Source organism: Cydia amplana, chromosome 16 (assembly GCF_948474715.1).
Source record: "Cydia amplana chromosome 16, ilCydAmpl1.1, whole genome shotgun sequence".
Taxonomy (NCBI): domain Eukaryota; kingdom Metazoa; phylum Arthropoda; class Insecta; order Lepidoptera; family Tortricidae; genus Cydia; species Cydia amplana.
In genome coordinates, this window is record NC_086084.1 from 359980 (window position 1) to 378019 (window position 18040).

General features: G+C 49.2%; 1 protein-coding gene across 1 annotated transcript in view; it reads left to right on the forward strand.

Moving 5' to 3' along the window:
• The window catches only part of LOC134655319 (E3 ubiquitin-protein ligase AMFR-like), a 36764-nt gene extending 19508 nt beyond the window's left edge, over positions 1–17256 (forward strand). The window contains exons 3-10 of the mRNA XM_063510769.1: positions 117–269; positions 2288–2440; positions 4679–4815; positions 11919–12029; positions 12507–12649; positions 15980–16080; positions 16498–16706; positions 16933–17256. Coding sequence (XP_063366839.1) covers positions 117–269; positions 2288–2440; positions 4679–4815; positions 11919–12029; positions 12507–12649; positions 15980–16080; positions 16498–16706; positions 16933–17122 — 1197 coding nt within the window. The 3' untranslated portion in view covers positions 17123–17256. The remainder of the gene's footprint in view (positions 1–116; positions 270–2287; positions 2441–4678; positions 4816–11918; positions 12030–12506; positions 12650–15979; positions 16081–16497; positions 16707–16932) is intronic.
• Positions 17257–18040: the final 784 nt, after the last annotated feature.

An 18040-nucleotide genomic window follows, 5' to 3' on the forward strand; every position in this document is an offset into this window, starting at 1 on the left:
TTGGCCTTCATAGTGAGCCAAATGGCAAATTGCTCGCAAAACCTTCATTCTGTCCTTTTTCTCCGCTAATTCTAGATTATTTGGCAGCAAGTATATAATTTGTATTTCTGTTTAAGTTATCATCGTCCCCGAACTCCGCGCGCTGGGCGCACGTGCGTCTAGCAGCATTGCTGTCGGCAGTCGCGGTAGCAGCCCTCGGTCTGTTAGCGGCCGCCGCGATATGGGCGCTGCCCGTCGCCAAGGACACATTCGCGTTCATGGCCGCTGAGGTAAGCTGTAGTCTAACTAGCAGCATTGCTGACGGCAGTCGCAGTGGCAGCCCTCGGTCTGTTAGCGGCCGCCGCGATATGGGCGCTGCCCATCGCCAAGGACACATTCGCGTTCATGGCCGCTGAGGTAAGCTGTAGTCTAACTAGCAGCATTGCTGACGGCAGTCGCAGTGGCAGCCCTCGGTCTGTTAGCGGCCGCCGCGATATGGGCGCTGCCCGTCGCCAAGGACACATTCGCGTTCATGGCCGCTGAGGTAAGCTGTAGTCTAACTAGCAGCATTGCTGACGGCAGTCGCAGTGGCAGCCCTCGGTCTGTTAGCGGCCGCCGCGATATGGGCGCTGCCCGTCGCCAAGGACACATTCGCGTTCATGGCCGCTGAGGTAAGCTGTAGTCTAACTAGCAGCATTGCTGACGGCAGTCGCAGTGGCAGCCCTCGGTCTGTTAGCGGCCGCCGCGATATGGGCGCTGCCCGTCGCCAAGGACACATTCGCGTTCATGGCCGCTGAGGTAAGCTGTAGTCTAACTAGCAGCATTGCTGACGGCAGTCGCAGTGGCAGCCCTCGGTCTGTTAGCGGCTGCCGCGATGTGGGCGCTGCCCGTCGCCAAGGACACATTCGCGTTCATGGCCGCTGAGGTAAGCTGTAGTCTAACTAGCAGCATTGCTGACGGCAGTCGCAGTGGCAGCCCTCGGTCTGTTAGCGGCCGCCGCGATATGGGCGCTGCCTGTCGCCAAGGACACATTCGCGTTCATGGCCGCTGAGGTAAGCTGTAGTCTAACTAGCAGCATTGCTGACGGCAGTCGCAGTGGCAGCCCTCGGTCTGTTAGCGGCCGCCGCGATGTGGGCGCTGCCCGTCGCCAAGGACACATTCGCGTTCATGGCCGCTGAGGTAAGCTGTAGTCTAACTAGCAGCATTGCTGTCGGCAGTCGCAGTGGCAGCCCTCGGTCTGTTAGCGGCCGCCGCGATATGGGCGCTGCCCGTCGCCAAGGACACATTCGCGTTCATGGCCGCTGAGGTAAGCTGTAGTCTAACTAGCAGCATTGCTGACGGCAGTCGCAGTGGCAGCCCTCGGTCTGTTAGCGGCTGCCGCGATGTGGGCGCTGCCCGTCGCCAAGGACACATTCGCGTTCATGGCCGCTGAGGTAAGCTGTAGTCTAACTAGCAGCATTGCTGACGGCAGTCGCAGTGGCAGCCCTCGGTCTGTTAGCGGCCGCCGCGATATGGGCGCTGCCTGTCGCCAAGGACACATTCGCGTTCATGGCCGCTGAGGTAAGCTGTAGTCTAACTAGCAGCATTGCTGACGGCAGTCGCAGTGGCAGCCCTCGGTCTGTTAGCGGCCGCCGCGATATGGGCGCTGCCTGTCGCCAAGGACACATTCGCGTTCATGGCCGCTGAGGTAAGCTGTAGTCTAACTAGCAGCATTGCTGACGGCAGTCGCAGTGGCAGCCCTCGGTCTGTTAGCGGCCGCCGCGATATGGGCGCTGCCTGTCGCCAAGGACACATTCGCGTTCATGGCCGCTGAGGTAAGCTGTAGTCTAACTAGCAGCATTGCTGACGGCAGTCGCAGTGGCAGCCCTCGGTCTGTTAGCGGCCGCCGCGATATGGGCGCTGCCCGTCGCCAAGGACACATTCGCGTTCATGGCCGCTGAGGTAAGCTGTAGTCTAACTACATAGCACCATTCCTGACTGCCGCTAGTAGACACGTTCGTGTCCAACTAGCAACATAGCTGACGGTCTGCGCGTTCAATCTTCCGCTACATTTTCTATATTTTACTATGCAAAAGGTATATAAGGTTAAGGTTCGACGGATGTCACAAACATCACATTATGTCGCTCACTAAACCTGTAAATAACAAAACGTTGGTCGCTTTCTGTTTAAACAGTCGGCATAGAAAAATTTCGTTCATTGCGACTCCCTTCTCATATATAGCCGCCGATCGGATAGCTGTCACAGTAGGTAGTTGATGTTATAATACCTATCAGGAGCGTATACTTACATACTTTGTTTCTTCCGCAGTGCATCCTGGTGCTAATAGGTGCCGTGCACGTGATGTCCCGCTACACGCTGCGACTCCTCGACTGCGACGCGTCGGGCCCCCCCGCCTACTACACGCACCTCGCCTTCGACTCGGCCGCGCTCGTCGTGGAGGCAGCCCATGTGCTGCACATGGTAGGTATTACACACAGTCCTGGTGCCAGTACGGTGCACGTGATGTCCCGCTACACGCTGCGACTCCTCGACTGCGACGCGTCAGGCCCCCCCGCCTACTACACGCACCTCGCCTTCGACTCGGCCGCGCTCGTCGTGGAGGCAGCCCATGTGCTGCACATGGTAGGTATTACACACAGTCCTGGTGCCAGTACGGTGCACGTGATGTCCCGCTACACGCTGCGACTCCTCGACTGCGACGCGTCAGGCCCCCCCGCCTACTACACGCACCTCGCCTTCGACTCGGCCGCGCTCGTCGTGGAGGCAGCCCATGTGCTGCACATGGTAGGTATTACACACAGTCCTGGTGCCAGTACGGTGCACGTGATGTCCCGCTACACGCTGCGACTCCTCGACTGCGACGCGTCAGGCCCCCCCGCCTACTACACGCACCTCGCCTTCGACTCGGCCGCGCTCGTCGTGGAGGCAGCCCATGTGCTGCACATGGTAGGTATTACACACAGTCCTGGTGCCAGTACGGTGCACGTGATGTCCCGCTACACGCTGCGACTCCTCGACTGCGACGCGTCAGGCCCCCCCGCCTACTACACGCACCTCGCCTTCGACTCGGCCGCGCTCGTCGTGGAGGCAGCCCATGTGCTGCACATGGTAGGTATTACACACAGTCCTGGTGCCAGTACGGTGCACGTGATGTCCCGCTACACGCTGCGACTCCTCGACTGCGACGCGTCAGGCCCCCCCGCCTACTACACGCACCTCGCCTTCGACTCGGCCGCGCTCGTCGTGGAGGCAGCCCATGTGCTGCACATGGTAGGTATTACACACAGTCCTGGTGCCAGTACGGTGCACGTGATGTCCCGCTACACGCTGCGACTCCTCGACTGCGACGCGTCAGGCCCCCCCGCCTACTACACGCACCTCGCCTTCGACTCGGCCGCGCTCGTCGTGGAGGCAGCCCATGTGCTGCACATGGTAGGTATTACACACAGTCCTGGTGCCAGTACGGTGCACGTGATGTCCCGCTACACGCTGCGACTCCTCGACTGCGACGCGTCAGGCCCCCCCGCCTACTACACGCACCTCGCCTTCGACTCGGCCGCGCTCGTCGTGGAGGCAGCCCATGTGCTGCACATGGTAGGTATTACACACAGTCCTGGTGCCAGTACGGTGCACGTGATGTCCCGCTACACGCTGCGACTCCTCGACTGCGACGCGTCAGGCCCCCCCGCCTACTACACGCACCTCGCCTTCGACTCGGCCGCGCTCGTCGTGGAGGCAGCCCATGTGCTGCACATGGTAGGTATTACACACAGTCCTGGTGCCAGTACGGTGCACGTGATGTCCCGCTACACGCTGCGACTCCTCGACTGCGACGCGTCAGGCCCCCCCGCCTACTACACGCACCTCGCCTTCGACTCGGCCGCGCTCGTCGTGGAGGCAGCCCATGTGCTGCACATGGTAGGTATTACACACAGTCCTGGTGCCAGTACGGTGCACGTGATGTCCCGCTACACGCTGCGACTCCTCGACTGCGACGCGTCAGGCCCCCCCGCCTACTACACGCACCTCGCCTTCGACTCGGCCGCGCTCGTCGTGGAGGCAGCCCATGTGCTGCACATGGTAGGTATTACACACAGTCCTGGTGCCAGTACGGTGCACGTGATGTCCCGCTACACGCTGCGACTCCTCGACTGCGACGCGTCAGGCCCCCCCGCCTACTACACGCACCTCGCCTTCGACTCGGCCGCGCTCGTCGTGGAGGCAGCCCATGTGCTGCACATGGTAGGTATTACACACAGTCCTGGTGCCAGTACGGTGCACGTGATGTCCCGCTACACGCTGCGACTCCTCGACTGCGACGCGTCAGGCCCCCCCGCCTACTACACGCACCTCGCCTTCGACTCGGCCGCGCTCGTCGTGGAGGCAGCCCATGTGCTGCACATGGTAGGTATTACACACAGTCCTGGTGCCAGTACGGTGCACGTGATGTCCCGCTACACGCTGCGACTCCTCGACTGCGACGCGTCAGGCCCCCCCGCCTACTACACGCACCTCGCCTTCGACTCGGCCGCGCTCGTCGTGGAGGCAGCCCATGTGCTGCACATGGTACGTGATGATATACTACAGTAGTACAGAAACGATGAAAAATTCGCTTCGATCTTGCCGGAAAGGGTGATTTTATAGAATTTTCCGGTTAGTATAAAATAATATTTAGGTAGTGACGTGGTGTGTTACCAGGTGCTGTGGAGCAACGTGCTGCTGAGCATGGCGTCGCTGGTGCTGCTCCTGCAGCTGCGCCACCTGCTGCAGCAGCTGCAGGCGAGGCTGAGGCGGCACCGGAGATACACTCGCCTGCAGGCTCACATGACTACTAGGTTCGACAAACTTATCCTACTTCTATACTGGGTCAACCCACAGACAAGACATCCTCTAGACTGAGCATAGTAACGCTACCCCCTCTGTCACTCATACGGTAGTTTTACTCCATCTTCGAGTCAATCCCGTGCCGTGATTGGTCCGTGTCTTTGAACGGACCAATCACGGCACGGGATTCGCTCACCTCGTCCCCCCGCACCCCCGTATTTTTGGCAGCATCGGTTTCATGAAATAATTGCTCTGAACTCAGTCTAGAGGATTCCTAGTCTATGGGGTCAACCAAATCTTGTCAGTAAATAGGAACAAAAAAAACTATACTCATCCTTTTCTTTTGAGTTAGGGTTTGGGCTAGTACTAGTGTAAGACAAAGATAGTATGATTCTCTCTGTCTATGTTTGAAATCAAACAGACCTTTGACACACTATAATTTATTAATTAGTTTATTACTAACCAGAAGGGCCCATCGCGAAAAACTAAAGTCGAAATATCGTTATCTGCCTCTCTACAGTCTCTACCGCACGTCCGCACGAATATAGAAGAGCGATTCACTTTTATATTAATGAGCCTTAAAATATATTTTACAGTACATATATGGGGCTACTTTTCCGCACTAGTGCGTAAAATAGCACTTTTCATGCGTATGTCGAAACTTTAAAGTGCCATATGTACTGTAAAACGTTGTTCGATATACGTGCGAATACGTAATTCGCAACTCGTGTCGATTTAAAACACTCCCTTCGGTCGTGTTTTAATTTATCGCCACTCGTTTCGAATTTCCTCTTTTTCGCACTTGTATCGAAAATAACTATTTCAGAGAATATAAATTCCATATATCCGCGGTTCGCATCAGAAAATATAAGGAAACCAAATCATTACGTGCAATGTTACAATAACCTTAATAACCTGTATACAAGGACTATCGGAATGTAAGAACTTATTTTTAAAAGTATTCGACCTCGAATTTAGGCACTACCATCGTATCTTTCACTCTGTTAACTGACAATTGGTAAAAGTACCTTATTGCCAATACATACGGTCAATCGGTGGTCAGAGTATTGCGAGAACCTAAAGTTTCCAATCCCAAAATAAACCAGATTTTATGACATAACTTCGAATGGGGAATAAAATATGCAAAACAGACGGTAATCCGGTAAAAAAGTGGTGATACAAACAAGACGCGTCGTCCCAACCCAGCGTACGCTTTTACATGTTTTATTATTTATTGAACTATTGATGAAAACTATCAATATCTAAGTATTTGATGATTGACGGTTCGTTACATTACACGTATGTACATATTATTTCGGAAATACAAGTATAGGTACCTAATTTAACTCGATAGTAAAATAGCCTACGATATAATTAATGATTAATAAATATTCACAGTCAGTCTGTAATTTTATAACAAATCGATCCATAATCGATTCTAAGTAACTTGATCATGATGATAGTTATTTGCGACCGCAACTAAGATTCATCATGACACCGCAGTGGCCGATAAGTAATATTTTCGGCCGTTAGCATAATATACGTTACCTACTACTCGTCGTGATTAAGTAAATATGTATGTCGTATTGATATGTGTTGCGCAACTTTCTTCACATTGTAGAATACTAAAATCCTAAGACTTCTATCTTAGAGAACTGGTGAGGGCGAAAAATGCTGCCACTAGGGCATACGACGCATTCCCGTCTCCTTCTAATAAGAACGCTTTAAACCGCATTCAGACTCATCTGAAGCGGCAGCTGGCTTCTTATAGGAACGAGCGATGGGACAGCACACTAAGAGAGATCACACCTAGCCATCAGGCTTTCTGGAGGCTGGTGAGATCTCTAAAAACGGACGGCATTGCATCTATGCCACCGTTGACTCGACCTGACGGACAAGGACCCGCTTTTGATGACTCGGAGAAGGCTGAGTGTCTGGCTGTTAGCCTTGAAGGTCAGTGTTCTCCAAGTAATCAGCCGACTGACGAGAACCATGTTAAAATGGTAACTGAGGAGTTAACTCAGAAGGCCACAACCCCACTCGAACTGACACCGCTCCCCGAGGTAACTATGACGGAACTGAAGATGCAGATCCGAAGACTCAAGTTACGCAAGGCTCCTGGGTCTGACGGAATCACCAATAAATTAATCAAAACGCTACCCGACAGAATCCTCTCTCTCCTACTCATCATTTACAACGTTGCTCTCATCCACTGCCATTTCCCATCATGTTGGAAGGAGGCTGACGTCATTGGCATCCCCAAACCCGGTAAACCCCGTACGGACCCAGTTAGTTACCGCCCGATCAGTCTTCTTCAAACTTTGGGTAAGCTTTATGAACGCATTATACTTACCCGTATTCACACTCATCTTTCTGCTCATAACATCATCATACCTGAACAATTCGGGTTCAGGGCTAGTCATTCATGTGTCCATCAAGTTCACCGTCTTGTGGAGCACATCCTCTTTTGGATGACTAGCGGGCGCCATGCGATCCCTACTGGAGCGATCTTCCTTGATATAGCGAAGGCCTTTGATAAGGTGTGGCATCCGGGCTTGCTATACAAACTCTACAATATTGGATTGCCCAATCGGCTTGTCCGGTTGATAGAGAACTTCCTCACAGCCAGATGTTTTCGCTATAAAGTAGAAGGATCGCGTTCCGCCTTTCATCCAATTAAGGCCGGCGTCCCACAAGGTTCATGTCTTTCCCCAACTCTCTTCGCCATCTACATCAACGACATTCCAAAACTTCCTGACACTCATTATGCTCTGTTTGCCGATGATACGGCAACTTATGTCACATCCCCCTGTATTGCTCGGGTTGCTCAACTCCTGCAGTCTGCATCTGATGCTCTTGGGCATTGGTGCAGATTGTGGCGAGTTGAAGTCAATCCGGACAAAAGTGTAGGGGTCATATTTTCACGCACTACATTATATAAATCCTTAATATCATCCATTTCCAACATCACCCTCTTCGATCGTCCCATTCCATGGCGAGATGAGGCCAGATACCTCGGGGTAGTTCTAGACAAACGGTTAAACTTCCATCGACATATTAAGACAGTACGCGATCGTGCAGCTTATTATGTATGCCGACTTCACTGCCTTCTTAACAAGAAGAGCAAGTTATCGGTCCGCAGTAAGCTGCACATCTACAAAGTGTGTATCCGCACAGTATTCTCATATGCCTCGGTTGCTTTCGCCCAGGCCTCCCCCCGCCAGCTGAAGAGCCTACAGGTTCTCCAAAACAAATTCTTGCGGAAGTTGGTCGGGGCACCGTGGTATGTGAGAAACAATGATTTGCACAAGGACTTAAGACTGACAACTGTGGCTCAACACTTTAAAGTGTTGAGCAGACGCTACTTTGACAAAGCGTCCAATCACGTCAACGATCTAATAAGTCATGCCTCGGAGTACACTCCTGAGCTTCCGCCCAGAAAACGTGTGCGTCGCCCGAGGCATGTCTTCTTGGATCCAGACGATCAAACAACGTTGGACCAAATAAGAGAGGCAGAAATTGACAAAGGCGGGTTTGTGACGAATAGTGGGAATAATTCTCCTACTATTCGTTACAAACCTAACCTGCGCAGACCTGTGGGGTACTACTCTACCCGCCCCCATTGGGAAAAGACCAGGAACTCATAACTCAAAACTTCTGTACAACTCAAAACATTCTGTACCTAGCGTTATTGTTTTTGCTACAAATTAACTTCTCTTCTCTTCTCTATTCTTGCTTTTCTCTTTTCTTACTCCTGTGAATTTCCTTTCCCTTTCGTCCTTGGTGGTGACGTGGCCCTTACGGCCACGTTACCAATCTTCTCCCAACAAGAGCAGTCGCTGGTCACAAGGTCGACCAAACTGCATACTAATTAAAAAAAAAAAAAAAAAAAACATATTATTTCGGAAATACAAGTATAGGTACCTAATTTAACTCGATAGTAAAATAGCCTACGATATAATTAATGATTAATAAATATTCACAGTCAGTCTGTAATTTTATAACAAATCGATCCATAATCGATTCTAAGTAACTTGATCATGATGATAGTTATTTGCGACCGCAACTAAGATTCATCATGACACCGCAGTGGCCGATAAGTAATATTTTCGGCCGTTAGCATAATATACGTTACCTACTACTCGTCGTGATTAAGTAAATATGTATGTCGTATTGATATGTGTTGCGCAACTTTCTTCACATTGTAGAATACTAAAATCCTAAGACTTCTACCAAACCGTAACCACTTGGTGTTGCAGTTCCCTGTGCCCTCGCCACTTGATGTAAGATAAATACGTGCTATTAATACCTTATTGTATGGTAAATAGAATAAAACCTATTGTTTCATTATATAAATAGGAAAATAACGTATTTTTATTATTTAAAAAATCTCGATGATTGTCCTTGCGAGTCGATTGTGATCAACCCTGAATTATTTTCATTTGCACGTTCATCGTCTTTTAAACTATTTACCACGATTATGATAAACTTTTGAATAAATAAATTCCTAATAATACCCCAAAGTACTGTACCGTAGTAAAGTATAGCATGAGCGTGGGCGTTGTAAGTTTGTAACAGTTTGTACATCTGTAATCTGTTGTTGTTATTACTTATACTATCGTTGTTAGAATATTTTAATTTTAACAACCAAACAAAACTTAAAGAATTTTATATAATAGAAAAACAATCCTTTCAAAACTTTAATAAATATTCCGTTGCTGAATGCGTCAACGCCTCATTACAGTAATTGTTTATTTATTTATTGTAATTAACAGCAAACAGTAAATAGACATTTAACTTCCATGCAATAATTAAAATACCACTCGCCGAGGGAAACATTCGACAACTGGTTATTGTTGCGTAAATATATGAACGAAATGTTTATGAAAATTAACTAATTACATCAAACATTGTCTTATTACTAATGAGTTTTATGACGGTATTGACCGCTTGCGTAAGTACGGAGAATGTTCTAATGAAAAATCTATCATAACATCAAATATCATTATCATTGTTGATTAATTTGGGTTTTGATTAATTGTGTGTTAATATTGCAGAACTATAAATAAATATTAATTGGTATCCAGTGACTTTTAAATTAACATTCCTTCTGATCCCGGAGTTAGTGATAGTGAAAAGAGACACATACAAAGAGAGCAAACATAGACGATTTAACCAAAACCACAGACAATACATCCTCTAGACTGAGCATAGTAACGCTACCCCCTCTGCCACTTATACGGTACTTTTACTCCATCTTCGAGTCAATCCCGTGCCGTGATTGGTCCGTGTCTTTGAACGGACCAATCACGGCACGGGATTCGCTAACCTCGTCCCCCCGCACCCCCGTATTTTTGGCAGCATCGGTATCATGAAATAATTGCTCTAAACTCAGTCTAGAGGATTCCTAGTCTATGACCAAAACCAACCAAAAAACCAGAATCTCTAGTTAAAAACCAAATTCGTAAATTTCTCAATTCGTAAGGAACTTTTTAACGCATAGGTATGTCCCGATTCCGATGTCTCGAATAAGGCTGGATCGACTTTTTTTTTGTTTTTATTGAAATGATATACGAGGGGCGTTCAAAATATTCTCGGTATTGATATCTTACAACCTCTTCTAAAATTTCTTTCGTTACTGGCCGCTAAGGTTTATTCATTGACATTAAAAAAAAGTATAATTCGAACCGAGATGTTCTTTTGTTTTTCTGCAATTGCTGAACAAACATGAACATCATGTGGGAATTGACAATGTTAACTAAATTAGAACATCGATGCGTGATAAAATTCTTGACAAAACAGGGTAAAAATCAAAAAACCATAAAAGAGGAAATGGATTGTGTTTACCGTGGGTCTGCTCCTTCTTTATCTACCATTCAAAAGTGGTCAAGCGAGTTTAAACGTGGAAGGGAGAGTGTTGAAGACGACCCTAGACCTGGCCGGCCTGTAGTAGCTACTTCACAAGAAAATATTGATAAAGTGGAAAAACTTATATTGGAAGATGGTCGAGTGAAGGTAAAATCTATAGCACAAGTAACCAATCTCTCTATTGGTACCGTACATGATATTATCCATGACCATCTTAATATGTCAAAAGTAAGTGCAAGATGGGTTCCGCGAATGCTGACTCGGCTTCAAAAAGACATGCGTGTAGCTTGTTGTTCCGATTTTATTGACCTGTGCGGTGAAAATCCTGATGAGGTGCTGCAAAGAATAGTTACTGGAGATGAAACCTGGGTTCATCATTATGACCCAGAGAGTAAACAAGAGTCCATGCAGTGGCACATTAAGGGTTCAGCTCATCCCAAGAAGTTCAAGGTCATCCCTTCAGCTGGCAAGGTCATGGCCACGATATTTTGGGATTGTGAAGGAGTATTACTGATCGATTATAAAGAAAAAGGTGTAAATATCACAGGACAGTACTACGCTAACATTCTACGTCAATTAAAGGATGCAATCAAAGAAAAGAGGCGAGGAAAGTTAACCAAAGGTGTTATGCTTCTGCATGACAACGCCCCCGTCCATACTGCTCATATTGCCAAGGCAGCTATTGTTGAATGTGGGTTTGAAACTGTTACTCACCCACCGTATAGTCCGGACTTAGCCCCCAGCGACTTCTTTTTGTTCCCCAATCTTAAAAAGGATCTACGTGGAAATAAATTTTCCGATGATGAAGCATTTAAGGCGGCAGTGGAGGAGCATTTTTACACCAAAGATAAAAAATATTTTTATGCAGGATTAAAAAAAATAATTGATCGATCTTTTAAGTGTATGAACATAGGGGGGGAGTATATTGAAAAATAAAAATATCAAACTTTTCGTACTTGTTTGTTTTCATTCTCATACCGAGAATATTTTGAACTCCCCTCGTACATATGTATACTACATACTTTAACGTACCGTCCCGTTACTGTCGTTGACATTATATACGTCCGATCTGATGATGGATTTCCGGAAAAATAAAGGGGATTCTTTAAATATTGTTCACGTCAAGTGATTTTAGTATTTTATTACATCTACATCTCAAATTGGAACATTATCTTACATATAAAATTGGAACATTTTGAACCGAGTAGAATTTTTTCCCAAATGTAAATAATTTTGTTTGTTACAGTTATCCAATGGCGAGCAAGGAAGAGGTGGAGAAAAATCAGGACAACTGCGCCATCTGCTGGGAGCCCATGAAGGAGGCGCGCAAACTGCCCTGCGACCATCTGTTCCATAAGTACATAACTTGTTTATTTTATCTCAAGGCTCGTATGGTTTGTTCTTATTCCGTTTAGATGTTTATCGCTTAAGGTACGAACATTTACGTCTAACAACCATACTTTATTTGCGTTCTCAACGGGGGGCATTACTGCAATGTTCTGCCGCCAGAGTGCAGCACTAGCACCCGTCGTAAACATTCGTAAACAATAGAGTAACTTATACATACTGACAAGTGTTCACAGACAATAAAATATGACATTGATACATCAAGGCGGTTTGTTTACAAAGGGCCTACCGGGAAACGCAAAAATCGAATCTCAGCTATCCGACTCTTTATCGCTCGAATATGCAAGAGGGATAGTGGGGTTAGATAACGAAATTTCGACTCTCTCGTTTTGCGGTAGACCCTTAGATTGTGACGGATTGTGGAAGTGGCGCCCCCGACGCGGAGTTTCGCATCATATTCCCTGTTAACTTAGCGTAATGTTTGCAGCTCGTGCTTGTGCCAGTGGATGCAGCAGGACGCGTCGTGCCCCACGTGCCGCCGCGCGCTGGCCGCGCGCCCCCCGCCCCCCGCCGCCGCGCCGCCTGCTCCTGCAGCCGTGGCGCCCGTCAACCACCTCTTCCAGTTCCACGGTCAGTGTTGTGTGTGTGTAGTGTCTGCAGCTCGTGCTTGTGCCAGTGGATGCAGCAGGACGCGTCGTGCCCCACGTGCCGCCGCGCGCTGGCCGCGCGCCCCCCGCCCCCCGCCGCCGCGCCGCCTGCTCCTGCAGCCGTGGCGCCCGTCAACCACCTCTTCCAGTTCCACGGTCAGTGTTGTGTGTGTGTAGTGTCTGCAGCTCGTGCTTGTGCCAGTGGATGCAGCAGGACGCGTCGTGCCCCACGTGCCGCCGCGCGCTGGCCGCGCGCCCCCCGCCCCCCGCCGCCGCGCCGCCTGCTCCTGCAGCCGTGGCGCCCGTCAACCACCTCTTCCAGTTCCACGGTCAGTGTTGTGTGTGTGTAGTGTCTGCAGCTCGTGCTTGTGCCAGTGGATGCAGCAGGACGCGTCGTGCCCCACGTGCCGCCGCGCGCTGGCCGCGCGCCCCCCGCCCCCCGCCGCCGCGCCGCCTGCTCCTGCAGCCGTGGCGCCCGTCAACCACCTCTTCCAGTTCCACGGTCAGTGTTGTGTGTGTGTAGTGTCTGCAGCTCGTGCTTGTGCCAGTGGATGCAGCAGGACGCGTCGTGCCCCACGTGCCGCCGCGCGCTGGCCGCGCGCCCCCCGCCCCCCGCCGCCGCGCCGCCTGCTCCTGCAGCCGTGGCGCCCGTCAACCACCTCTTCCAGTTCCACGGTCAGTGTTGTGTGTGTGTAGTGTCTGCAGCTCGTGCTTGTGCCAGTGGATGCAGCAGGACGCGTCGTGCCCCACGTGCCGCCGCGCGCTGGCCGCGCGCCCCCCGCCCCCCGCCGCCGCGCCGCCTGCTCCTGCAGCCGTGGCGCCCGTCAACCACCTCTTCCAGTTCCACGGTCAGTGTTGTGTGTGTGTAGTGTCTGCAGCTCGTGCTTGTGCCAGTGGATGCAGCAGGACGCGTCGTGCCCCACGTGCCGCCGCGCGCTGGCCGCGCGCCCCCCGCCCCCCGCCGCCGCGCCGCCTGCTCCTGCAGCCGTGGCGCCCGTCAACCACCTCTTCCAGTTCCACGGTCAGTGTTGTGTGTGTGTAGTGTCTGCAGCTCGTGCTTGTGCCAGTGGATGCAGCAGGACGCGTCGTGCCCCACGTGCCGCCGCGCGCTGGCCGCGCGCCCCCCGCCCCCCGCCGCCGCGCCGCCTGCTCCTGCAGCCGTGGCGCCCGTCAACCACCTCTTCCAGTTCCACGGTCAGTGTTGTGTGTGTGTAGTGTCTGCAGCTCGTGCTTGTGCCAGTGGATGCAGCAGGACGCGTCGTGCCCCACGTGCCGCCGCGCGCTGGCCGCGCGCCCCCCGCCCCCCGCCGCCGCGCCGCCTGCTCCTGCAGCCGTGGCGCCCGTCAACCACCTCTTCCAGTTCCACGGTCAGTGTTGTGTGTGTGTAGTGTCTGCAGCTCGTGCTTGTGCCAGTGGATGCAGCAGGACGCGTCGTGCCCCACGTGCCGCCGCGCGCTGGCCGCGCGCCCCCCGCCCCCCGCCGCCGCGCCGCCTGCTCCTGCAGCCGTGGCGCCCGTCAACCACCTCTTCCAGTTCCACGGTCAGTGTTGTGTGTGTGTAGTGTCTGCAGCTCGTGCTTGTGCCAGTGGATGCAGCAGGACGCGTCGTGCCCCACGTGCCGCCGCGCGCTGGCCGGTCAGTGTTGTGTGTGTGAACGACCACTACTAGCGGAACAGTGCCGCCTCGACGGCCGACCAACCGGTCGAGCATTATTCTTCCGAGCCTTTACCTTGGTGAATTTATACGGGTTGGTCTCGGACTGTCTAGAACACAAAATGACTAGTGTAATATTTTGCCTATATCCCTTTTAGTCTACATCGCAAACGGTCTAGAACACAAAATGACTACAATTATTTAGACCTTTATTTACCTACATTTCGTCTATCTGGATGCGTTCATTTTTCATAGAATGATTCATGATTTACCAGAGCAGAAAAAATAAATCATATAAAAGTACTGGCTAACCGCTGGCCAAAGTTGGCATACATCCACACTTTCTCAAAGCCATAACCGAGCGACACGCCTCGATGTCAAACTCATTCATAATTCTGGACTAATCTCACCTGTTTTACATCTCAATTTGTCAGTCGTTCGACTGACGCAATTTGTCAACAGTCTCGATCTTGTCATAATATTGGATTTATTTGGTACTTGGTACCTATTATTAAATGCACAAATAGATACTAAATTATCGTTCACCCAAACCGATACGATAGAAGAACTAGATCTAAGACACCCGCAGACGAAATTACGATACCCGAATCTGCATTACAAATATATGTAAAATCATTCATCGCTCATATTTATGTAATAGTGCCAACGTTTAATTCAATACTTACTTTACTCTTTGGTTCAGTTATTCAACACACATATTATTTTAATGTTTACTAAAACCCTTTACAAAGTTTCGTAAGGTTTAGGTACACGACTACTCACGAGTGTTCTAAAGGATGATAACCAAGTGATAATATCGTGTCGAAAATGTCGCAAAAGAAAAAAAGTTTTTCCACTACATCGGGGCACAATATATTACCCACTGAGAAGTAGGTCCTACACGCAATAAGTATCAAGCAAGACGAGTGTTTTTTCAAGCAAATTTTGTAATAAAGAAACCTAGTATACAAAACATTAGTGGATGGTGAAGATAAGCGACGTGTGCGCGTTGTTGACCGTCATGTCCGTAGCTGCGCTGCTGTTGGTACATGCGGGTGATAGTGCCGTGAGTGACGGAACCGGCCGAGATGTTGCAAGTGTCGGGTCGCAGGTTGGCACTGATGCCAACTACTCGTACTGCTGCGGGCCGGAGACGGAAGTAGGTGAAGGTGTGTAGGAATGGTGGGTCTTTTGACAGAACGGTGAACGACTACGTCTTTGAATATTCTTTGTCTTTAAAGGAATGTTTCGTCATCAGACTTTATTAAATTTAAAGGTAGGGTACGACAAAAATGTGGTGTGACCAGGATAAGGTGATTTGATCGGCTCTCGTGTTATCACCGCAAGGCTTAATGCTCCTTTATCTACATCTATAGGTAACTACCATAGAGAAAAAAATACATAGATTGATCACTCGATGTATCAGTTTTGGTACCAAAAAGACTATTATTTTCATAGTCGACATCTAGCGTCGAGTAACGGAATTATCAGTACTGCTACTTGACAATACATGAGCACCGACCGGAAAGTCTTATGTTGTTGAGCATTGGACTGAAACTGATGTATGGAGTGAGCACTCTTGTCTTACTATATTTCTCTATGAGATAACGGAGTAAAAAAGTGATAAGGGCTAAGTTTAATAGAAGAAATATTGTTGTAGGCTCTCGTTACGTGTCGTGGCTGCCGAGTTTCTCCGTGGAGGTGACGCGCGTGCGCCGCGAGCCTCTGCCGCCCGCTCAGCTCGACGCACTAGCGAGACAGGTTAGTTACATACATATTATAATATTTTTCACTTATCACTTAAAAGTGCAAGTCTGTTGGGCTGAAGGCTCGTTGAAGTCGTTTATTCTGTTGTTTTGTTATATGCCCTGGATGATACGTGTTTGGTGAAATTCATTATAGTTCACTAAAGTCGAGTCGGAAATTATAGAAAAGTATAATTGAAATCTGTACTCGTGTGCCCTATGCATCGTTCAACCTCATTTCGCGGTAGTCTTCGATACGCCACTACCAAATGCTGGAACAATCTACCTCCACCGATTCGCACGCTGAAAACTTTTTAACGTCTATCTCATCTATGTACTATGTTCTAACTGGTTCGGTTTGACGTAAATACATGTATTTTCTTTCAAATCGTGGAGAAGAATAGTGTCCTGTATGAATGTAGTGTGTGTGCAGGTGCAGGCGATGTTCCCGCACTACGGGCTGGCGCCGCTGCTGGCGGACCTGGCGGCGACGCGCTCGGCCGACCTCACCGTCGACAACATCCTGGAGGGCCGCCTGCCCCCGCCCCCTCCCCCGCCGCACGAGCCCCCCGCCGTCGCCACCCCGCCACCCCCGCCCCCGCCGCCGCCGCCGCCGCCGCCGCTACAGGACGAGACTGCGCAGTGAGTACCCCCCGCCTGGAGTTCAGACCGAATTTCACAGTAGAAGGGCTCATTTAGACGGTGCGAGAACTCGCATGCGAGTTTTATTACATTGCGTCATTTGATCGGTCGCCCGAATTGATGTAACCTCAATGGTCCGCAATGTAACTAAAATCGTATACGAGTTCGCGCGCCGTCTAAATGAGCCCGAAGTATTTTTTAAATTAATCGAAGCATAAAAATAAAGTACCTATAATGAATTACCTAATATTTTTAGGGAAATCACAGCAGAGTTTCCTCAAGATTCCTCCGAACGCGAAACTAACCTACAACGACGCAAACAACAACTACTAGCGCGAGCGAGACGCCGCTACCTCTCCCGTCCCGCTCCCGCAAACGCTGATACTCCCGCCTCCGCTTCCGCTCCTGAGAGCTGAGTCACACACACGGACGTAACTACAGAAGCGTACGGTATGACGTGAACATTGTAACTTAGTAGGAATAGCTGACACTCGCCGTCTCTTTCTTACTTTGGATTTTATCCCGCTACAAAAAGAGATGGTCTTAATTATTGAATATCGTCAGCTATTTACTTTGTAATTTTTTTCAAAATCGTTTATTGATGTAAAGCATTCGAAATATTTATGTAACGAATTCGCATACGTACCATCGATTGACTTTTTTTGCTGTTTGAGCAGCCATTTTGCAACTCACCTTTGTTACATAGGACTCTTCGAGCCTACAATTTTTAAATTTGCCGCTCTTTCCTACTGACGGAAATGGCTTAACAGAGTATAGCTTGGAAATGTAAAGAAATCTTTAGAGTATGTGACCTTTTTTCATCTTTTGTGATATTTTAGTTAGTTTTAACAAAATAATATTAAAGTTATGTAATAGCACAATTACAATGTCCCAGTAAGTGAATGCATCCGATCTGAATATACAATCGCAAAGATCAATTAATTTACCATTTGTAAACCTTCTTGCATGGAAATAAGGTCTACCAGCGATCACAGGTTGTCTCTGTCAGTACCTACATTGACCTTCCTGAAGTGATTGTATGAGGATCTCTGTGATTGAGCCATTACATTACTCAAGGTAGTGTTTACGAAGTGTTCGGAACCGTTATGTCGCTGTGAGGTCGTGACGTCACGACTCGGGCGTTTCGGTAATAGGCCTCGTTGCTAAAGTTTATTTTTCTAAGTCTTTGAGAGTGTATTTTTATATTGACAATGAATAAATTTCGCGTCCATATTAATGAAATGTTGATCATTTCTTTCTACTAGGTGATTTGGAGTCATGATTCTGAATATCAAAAATGTATTATGATGGTCATATCATACTGAACAAGGTTT